Source organism: Seriola lalandi, unplaced genomic scaffold (genome assembly GCF_002814215.2).
Source record: "Seriola lalandi dorsalis isolate HSWRI2012SDOR001 ecotype SW California unplaced genomic scaffold, Sedor1 jcf7180002054752, whole genome shotgun sequence".
Taxonomy (NCBI): Eukaryota; Metazoa; Chordata; class Actinopteri; order Carangiformes; family Carangidae; genus Seriola; species Seriola lalandi.
Window position 1 is genome coordinate 20494 of NW_019525305.1, and position 9470 is coordinate 29963.

Here is a 9470-nt window from a genome sequence, read left to right on the forward strand (position 1 = left end):
AACCAGACTCTCTATAGAACGACCCTGTCAGACCTCCAGACGGCGGGACTTTGTCCTCCATGTGTCTTTTCCCGGCAAAATGAACTAAACAATCCCACAATCCCTCTGTACAGGAGCAGAGGAGAGTCAGACGAGTCTGTCAATAATTTATTGATGGTTGACTCAGTGGTCCGACTCATATTCAGAGCTCGACTGAAGCTCAGTGGCGATTTCACACTCTGCAGATTAAGGCCCGTCGCTGCTTATTTCAATCTGAACCTGAGAAAAACTAAATCTGTAATCTGAAATAAAATCCTGTAAAATGAACTGTCCATCAGTTCATCCATCCATTCATCCATCATCCATTCATCATACATCCATCATTCATTCATCCATCCATCCATCATCCATTATCCATCCATCATCCATTCATCCATCATTCATCCATCCATCATCCATTCATCCATCATTCATCCATCCATCATCCATTCATCCATCATTCATCCATCCATCATTCATCCATCATCCATTATCCATCCATCCATCATTCATTATCCATCCATCATCCATTATCCATCCATCATTCATCCATCATCCATTATCCATCATCCATTCATCATCCATCCATCCATCCATCATCCATTCATCATCATACATTCATCATCCATCCATCCATCCATCCATCATCCATTCATCCATCATCCATTCATCATCCATCCATCCATCCATCCATCATCCATTCATCCATCATCCATTCATCATCCATCATCCATTCATCATCCATCATCCATCCATCCATCATCCATCCATCATCCATCCATCCATCCATCCATCCATCATCCATCCATCATCCATCCATCCATCATTCATCCATCCATCATCCATCATCCATCCATCCTCCATCCTCCAGTAACATGTGACTCCTGTCAGGTGATCTAAGGAGATATTTCACATGTATAAATGTAACTGTGTCGCTCCAGGTTTCACACAGAGATAATATAAATACACGACAAGTCTTTTCCTTAACGATCTGACAGCTCGTTAACCAGTTCAACACATTTCAGACAGAGTGAATTTAATTTAACCAAATACTGCAAATCTTCAAAGCTTCTCTCTGCAACATCCAGCCAGTGAAATATTTCCTCTACTTCACCCACTGGTTTAATGTTTGACATAAATATGATGAATTTCTTTAATCCGTGTTTGTGAACAGTTGTTACTTTCATCATCATAATAATAATAATAATAATGTCTAAAATACAGACAGAGAGGAAACATGTGGCTGTGTTTCCATCACAGCGACCTTCATCCACTGAGGAGGCGATTTATTTTTCTCAGCTGCGTCTGTTGAGTGAAATCTGTTAATGTGAAATCTCATAATGATCCATCAGTGTCTGTGAACCCGTGTGGAGCAGAGAGTCTACATCAGCTGTCTGACGCCAGAAAACAACTCCTCTGCTTCCTCCCACGCAGACCGCGGCTCTGCGGCGGCTGAAAATCACACTTAAAGGAACAGTCGGCCATTTTCTCACCACATGAACTTAACAGTTGACAAACAGAGGAGTTAAAACGACCCTTTAACCCTTTAACATCCACTTCCCTCTTCTGTTTCCTCTTAACGAGCTTTTCAAGGTCGTTAATCCGCTCTGACCGTTTCCTCATGAAGCTCTATGATGTGACGTATTCGAGACTCCACCGACGCCACGGTCTCGACTCAAGAACCACTTGTTCCGGAGCTTTCAGCTATCTCACACGGTCTTCATCAGCAGCTGAAACTCCTTAGAGGGGCTTTATGCGTCCATGAGCACATTTGAAGTTATTGAGTTATTAACTTTTTATTTTTCTTTATAATCAATATTTTGAAAAATAAGAGCTTTTCCTCCTTCTTTATATTTATATTTTGAAATGTGAACATTTGAAATTTTAAAATGATTTGATTTCTTATATTTTTCGTTGGTGTCAGATTATTTATCATGTAATTTATTTATTTTTTTATTGTTACAAAATAAACAACTTTTAATCTTCAACTTTTTTCTAACCTCTTGCAGCAAACTCCATCCTCTGATGACAATGTTTTATGGTTGAAAGCCCTGGAACGTGTTAGCAGGTGGACCTTGAGTTGAGATTGTTTTGTCAGACTGATCACATGGAAATATTGTCGATGTCTTGCGCATCATCGTATTTCCCCTCACACGTGTCCGTGGCGTCTTTTCAAATCGTTGGTGTGAAAACTAGAATTTACAATAAAGTGTGTTTGAAGGACGGATCATAACTGAAGACGCAGCAGTTTTACAGTGATGTGGACAAACATCAGTGATGTAAACGAAGCTGTAGAAGCATCAGGAAACATGAGTCAGCTGTATTTGTTCTGCGCTGTTTGTCCTCCCGTGTTTAAAGAGCTGTCAGTCAGTCGGTCTGAGGCTGCACTCTTTTGTTTCGGTGGTTTCTGCTGTTTGTCGACTGAACCCTGTGAGCTCCTCCTCCTCCTCTTCCTCCTCCTCCTCCTCCTCTTCCTCCTCCTCCTCTTCCTCCTCTGTGTGATTGATCCTCTGTTTCCTCCTGCAGCTGTGAGTTTGAGAGACGTTGTGTCGTTTTCACACAGTTACACAAACAGGCTTCAGGCTCGTATGAAACAGCTGAGCATCACCTCCTGTCACGGTCACTTCTGTCTGGATACGTCCACCTCACTCGTGTAACGACTCCAGTACGGAAGCCCTGAAGTGACAGTTTTTGTTTTGTTTCTTCGGTGAAAACGAGCCCAGAGAGACAAGTGAAGAAGAATATTTCTGGGAAGAAATAATTATAGTGCTGATTTCATCCACAAGAGGCTGAAGTGGTGATATTTAATGTAATTAAATTAAATTTCTCCATGCACTCTGAACACAAGGTACATGTAATGTGTGTTAGCAAGGTATGTAACATTACTGTTCCTTCTTTTGGCTAGAAATGTATTTACATTTTTATTTTTCATTTGTAGAAGAAGAAGAATATTTTACAGCGGAATCATTTCATCATTTAATTTTTTTTCTTCTTCCTAGAAAAAATTCACTTGTCTTTCAGGACGTCCACCAACCAACGGAAACAGATTTACCGAAAGAAAGTCAGAATCAAACCACTGATTTTATATCATATCAGCATCTTATAACACCATCGTCAAGGTTTTCAAAATAAAAGCAGTACAGCACTTAAAATACCAAAGAAAAGTGTTAAATCCCCGTGGCCCCAAAGTTCTTGTAATAATTTGGTTAAAAATGGGTTTAAAAACAATGTTAACTTAAGGTCCACTTACTAGTTATTTCTGACTGGGATCTCAACCTCTTAGATGTGATAGAGATGTCTGGTTAAAATCTTCGTAAAAAAGCCTGTAAGTGGACCTTGAGTCAGGATTGTCTTGAAGGGTATTGACAGTGAGCAGCAGCCAATCAGAGCAGCTGGATGAGCCCCAGCTTCCGTTTATTGTTGCTACACCTGTGAAGGTCTCCGCCCGTCACAGATTCACCATCAGCATTAATAGAGATTTGTTACCGTTAACATTTTAACAGTCAGTTCCTCTTTAGCTCTTATTGTCTTGGTTTTGGAAAGACTAAAAAAAACATCAGACTCTTAGTAAACAGAAGATCTCTCTCACACCTGATGTAACCGTTTACAGCTGCTAATCTGTGATTGGACGTAGTTGCTGTTCAGGGGAGGAGCTTAGAGATCATTTAAGTCACCAAGGGAAGTTTGCAGTAATGTGTGGACCGGTTTAATGTGTGAGCAGGAAATGACTGAGTCAGCTTTGACTTTAATGTCATTTTAATTTTGAACTTCCTCACTGTGTGTTTATTGTTTGACCTTCACTGTTACCTGCTGCGTTCATGTGCTGGTCTCTCCTTGTCTCTCCTGGTCTTTCCCGGTTTCTCCTGGTCTTTCCCGGTTTCTCCCGGTCTGTCCCGGTCTCTCCCGTCCTCTCCTTGTCTCTCCTGGTCTCTCCCGGTCTGTCCCGGTCTGTCCCAGTCTGTCCCGGTTTCTCCTTGTCTCTCCTTGTCTCTCCCGGACTCTCCCGGTCTGTCCAGGTCTCTCCCGGTCTGTCCCGGTCTCTCCCGGTCTCTCCCGGTCTCTCCCGTTCTCTCCCGGTCTCTCCCGGTCTCTCCCGTTCTCTCCCGTTCTCTCCCGGTCTGTCCCGGTCTGTCCCGGTCTGTCCCGGTCTCTCCCGGTCTCTCACTGTCTGTCCCGGTCTCTCCCGGTCTGTCCCGGTCTCTCCCGGTCTCTCCCGGTCTCTCCCGGTCTGTCCCGGTCTCTCCCGATCTCTCCCGGCCTCTCCCGGCCTCTCCCGGCCTGTCCCGGCCTGTCCCGGCCTGTCCCGGCCTGTCCCGGCCTCTCCCGGCCTCTCCCGGCCTGTCCCGGTCTCTCCCGGTCTCTCCCGGTCTGTCCCGGTCTCTCCCGGTCTCTCCCGGTCTCTCCCGGTCTGTCCCGGACGCAGCAGGAGACCTGGAGGTGACGAGCCGCTCTCTCTGCGCTTTGACTCCAGTGAAGCTCGTCAGCGTTTTACAGATTTAGAACGGCCTGTCTCCTCGGATCCGAACGGACAGATGGACGGCCTCTCCGTTAGCGGGAGTTCCTCCGCGACGTGATGCGCTCTGACACGGCGAGGTCTGGTGCGGTGGAGTTCCTCACTGAAATATTAAGCGCACTGTCGGATCAGCTGGACTCACGTCCTCCCTGCTGTCTGCTGCAGTCTGCACACGTCCAGCTGCTCAGCGAGACGCCTGATTCAGCCTGAGAGCTGCAGGGAGCTGCACTGATGCTGCACAGCAATGTTCAAGCACCACAGACAGTGAAACGTCGTAACTGTGGATCTCTGCGTGAAACCAAACCAGCTGCAGTTGCTGGTTCGAGTTTGTTAAATCCAGAGTTATGAGGCTCTTCATCGAGAGACCCCGAAAAATTCTCTCCACAAACACGAAATCACATTTTCCATCAACAACCTCGATTCTAAATATTTAATTAACTTCCTCTGCACCGTGTTTCTCAGTAAGTTTTCAAGGGCCTGCCATGTACATTTAAGTTCGACACGCTGTGCGGTGTAACAGTAATGTTAGTCCATCCAGCCTATAAACTTGGTTTGGATATTTATACTGGAGCTCCCCAGAGGATGGATCCTGATGGCTTTGGTGACTCCAACAACTTTACTTTAGAAATAATTCCTCCCGACCAAAACCTCGGTGTGTGAAAAAATATCTCACAAACTTCTTTTTCTGAAAACTTCTGATCTCATTCCTGCTCTCCAGAGGATGAACCTGCGGCCTTCTCTCGAGCGCCACCATCAGGATGAACTTTACATTTTATGCTCCGCTACTGTTGAGACTCACCAGGATGTTGTTTGTTGATATGGTGGCTGTAATGAACACTGCGGCCTCTGGGGGGCGCTGGCAGGCAGAGACCCTGCTGCTGTTCAGACGCATCAGCAGCAAAAACATTAAAAGTAAAACTATTTGTTTTGCAGAAAACTTTGCAAAATACATTGTTCATACTGATGGAGATCCTTTGTTCCCACTGCCACTGTACAACACCTGAGACAAAGGAAGTGGACTCATCTAATTATTATTGATCATTTGTTATTAACTGATTTTATTATTGTAATTATTATTATTATTATCAACAATGAGCTAATGGACACATGAATTTCCCCTAGGGGTTAAATAAATCTATCTATTTATTAGCTGCTCCAAGCGGAGCTGGTTTTAACTACTATACAGTTAGTCCAGTGGCTCCCAACATGGGGGTCGGGAACCTTCAGAGGGTCACCAGATGAACCTCAGGGGTCGACAGATGTCTGTAATCTCTCTCTTTTTTTGTTGTTGTTGTGACATATCGGATCATTTGAACTGAAACCATGAGGAGTTGAGAGGGGAGACGTCTCTCTGGTGAAACTGTTGGAGACTGTTAGACATCTGAAACATGACGATGAGACACAGCTACACTCTGGTTTTATATCAGAGGTCGGCAGCCGCTGGTTTTACCTTATGAAATCCAAACCGCTCTTAGTTCAGCTGAAGGCGGTGTACGTGAGCAGTGTGTGGCGTTCGGGGCCGGCGGTGAGCTGGTGGAGGTTTTCCAGAGTCCTGCAGGTAAAAGCTTTTCCTCACCGAGCTGAAGGATGAAGAGCTGTAATGTTGACAATTTGTCTCCTTCATCGGAAGCTGCTGTCGTCCGGTGTCACATCAGGATCTACGGCCTGTTCGTCTGGATCACGTTCAGCTCTGACTTTGAATCCCGACGAATGAGAAACTTCTTCACTCGTAAGAGTCGGATTTGTTGCAGAGATTGTTTGTCAGCAGTGAAATCAGATCAAGAGGCGGCGAAGGAAACCTCTAACCCAGTTTCACTTCCTGTTGCAGTGCGGGGATTCATCCTGCTCTGACAGTTTGTCCCTCTGGGGCTCCTGTACAGAAACTGTACTTGGACTGTATTGAGGCTGCAGTGCAGGCTGGGTAAAACCTTTTTCCTATTTAGACTCACGATGAGCACTGAAGGAAGCTGAGTGTTTATTGACCCCCACCCCTGTCGGCTGATGGAAAGCGGGTTGCTATGACAGCCAGGTTCCCGGATCCAGGATGAGAGTTGGGGTCATTACCGTAGCGAGTGCGAGCGTTGTGGCGCTTGCTCTGTGACATGAGGCTGGGATGTAAGACAGAAATAACTGGTCCAGTTTCTTTCAGGAACATCCTCCATCTGTTGGTGTCTCTCGCAGACCGGACCTCGCTCCTCCTCTCCGCCTCTGCGAACATTTATTCTCATCTCAGGTGGTTATTTTCTGCACTAAGTCAAAGTCAGACTAGTTTAGTTTCAGTTTTACCGACGTCCCTCAGTGAACCACAGAGGTTTTCTAACCTTTACATGAGGACTAACACGCACCTGCGGCGTTTAATGATCTCTGTGTGAAGATGCAGTAACTTAACAAACAGCTACAGAACAACGTGGCGGTTCATGTTGCTGAGGGAAACATCTGGCTCCTCCTCCTTCAAGGATAACGTTTTTAGAAAAATGAAAACAAAGATCATTTCAGTCATTGTAGATGATGAAAACTAAATGATTATGAGAAGAAAATAAAGTCCAGCTCTTCTTCTCTTCTTGTTTATACCTGATACTTGTGTTAAAGATGATTTCAGTCAGACCCTTGAACTCTCTCCTGAGGTCTGACCGTCTGTTCTGTTGTTTTGGTGGATGAGAGGAACATCTGTTCTGGATTAAACATCTGTTAGTGAGTAAATGAATGTAGCCGTGAGCTTCTGAAACGTTTCCCGTCGTTCGTCCTGGCAGGTCAAAATAACAAACACCTCGGCTGCTCAGCGGCAAAGCTCCGGACCTGGCTCTGGTTCTGGACCTGCTGTTGCTGTTTCAGCGTCGGCTCGGCGGCGCCGCTGCGCTGAAGTTGTGCTGTGACCTTTGTGAAGGTCACTGCGAGTCCCGTGTAACGACTGCGACTCTGAGCTGCTGCTGTCAGTGCTGGACGACGGCAGGTTTCTGCTGCTGCTGCTGGACAGGGGCGGTATTGATCCGCTGACCCCGGGTCCATACTGCTGACAGGCTGAGGGGGGGGGGGGGGGGGGGCTGAGTCAGGGAGGCACTGCAGCAGTTTGTATTGATGAGCTGAGCTCAGGCTCGGAGGTGATAGAACAGTTAATCTCACAAACTTAAAAACTACCAAACTTCTTGTGACGTACATGTCAGAGCGCTGCAGAGTCTGAGGATCAGAGCTGATCCGGAACAAGCCGAGCACGCCGGCCTGTGAACCCTGTGGTAACTAAACCAGTCACAGCCACTGATCAGGAGGATTAAACTATGAAGCTTTAATAAAATAGTTCTAGGACAAAAACACAGTTGTTTTTGTGTAATTCTGTGAAACGTATTGAAACTCACTCGCTGTAGTTTCTCAATGTCGTTGTGTCTTTGAAGCGTTTTTCCAGCGCGAGGCACCGACTCAATTCTTTCCCACTGCAGGTCGTTCCCCCTCGATGCTGCGCTGCGACTGCAGCACAAAGCTCTCACGCTCTCTCTCCAATCAAGGGGAAACCAAGCAGAGAAACGTCTGCACCTCCTCAGCTGTTTTGGGAGTTTCCGTATTAAAAGCATGGATCAGAAATCTATCAGGCCTCAGTGAGAGAAAGAAAACAGAGCACCAGGTTCTTTCCACAATATCTGATGTAAAACCCAAAAGAAAAGAGAGTCGGTACCTGCCGTGGAAAAGAGCTGTCAACCTGGAGGCGCCGCTGCTCTTAAAGGGGATGGGGTTGGCTGTTTAACTCATGCAGTGTCTGTACTTCCTGTTCCTTCCTGTCCGCAGCGTTGCTGTACGCCACCATCTTCGGTAACGTCACCACCATCTTCCAGCAGATGTACGCCAACACCAACCGCTACCACGAGATGCTCAACAGCGTCAGAGACTTCCTCAAACTCTACCAGGTGCCCAAAGGCCTCAGCGAGCGGGTGATGGACTACATCGTGTCCACCTGGTCCATGTCCCGAGGCATCGACACCGACAAGGTAACGCCTCCGTCCTGCTCGCCGTCTCAGGTGGAGAGTGTTGGGATGGCGCTGACAGATCAGAGGCACTGACACAAAGGTGGAATGACACTGTGACATGACATATTTTTTTAGGTGCTGCAGATTTGTCCCAAGGACATGCGAGCGGACATCTGCGTCCACCTCAACAGGAAGGTGTTTAAGGAACACCCGGCGTTCCGGCTGGCCAGCGATGGCTGTCTGCGCGCCCTCGCCATGGAGTTCCAGACCGTCCACAGCGCGCCGGGCGACCTCATCTACCACGCCGGAGAGAGCGTGGACAGCCTCTGCTTCGTGGTGTCGGGGTCACTGGAGGTCATCCAGGACGACGAGGTGGTGGCCATTCTAGGTGAGAACTGAGAATCTGGATTTGAATATTTCACAAACAGAGAAAAACAGTGTTTTTACTGGAGATTCATTCGTTCATGTTTTGTTTTCTTTAATGTGTAATTAATCGTTTATCGTTCGTCCTTGACTTTAATGTCTGATTTACTCAGGGAAACCTTCAGCTGATTGTTTTCATTACTGTTTAATCGAACACACTTTTAGATTAATCTTCAGATGAAACAGAGATCTGACAGGTGGAGCCGGAACCACAAAACATAATGTAAAAAAACTATTTCTAGAAAAGTTTATTTTAATGTTTTTACTCAAAAAATAACAGAAATATTTCAAAAATCAACCATTAAAATCTAAAAGTTTTTTCAACCGGGAGAAAAAAAAAAGCTGCTGCTCAGAAAAAGCAGGAAATGACTTAGAGATCTGAAAATCAGGTGGAGTTCCCTCCTGTCGTTTCAGTCGCCGGTCGTCATGACAATTCATCTTAGTCCCTCCCACTGAAGACGTGACGAGAGGAAACATGTTTTTAGAGTTTGTTCATCACGTTTCCTCCTGACAACAAAATCTAATTATTTGTGTATTTATTTATCTTTATTTTCTTCAAATAT

General features: G+C 45.9%; 1 protein-coding gene across 1 annotated transcript in view; it reads left to right on the plus strand.

The window, feature by feature from the left end:
- Nucleotides 1–9470, plus strand: part of LOC111668719 (voltage-gated delayed rectifier potassium channel KCNH1-like) — a 40888-nt gene that overhangs the window by 12722 nt on the left and 18696 nt on the right. The window contains exons 5-6 of the mRNA XM_087178929.1: nucleotides 8306–8505; nucleotides 8620–8872. Of these exons, the coding sequence (XP_087035055.1) occupies nucleotides 8306–8505; nucleotides 8620–8872 (453 nt within the window). The remainder of the gene's footprint in view (nucleotides 1–8305; nucleotides 8506–8619; nucleotides 8873–9470) is intronic.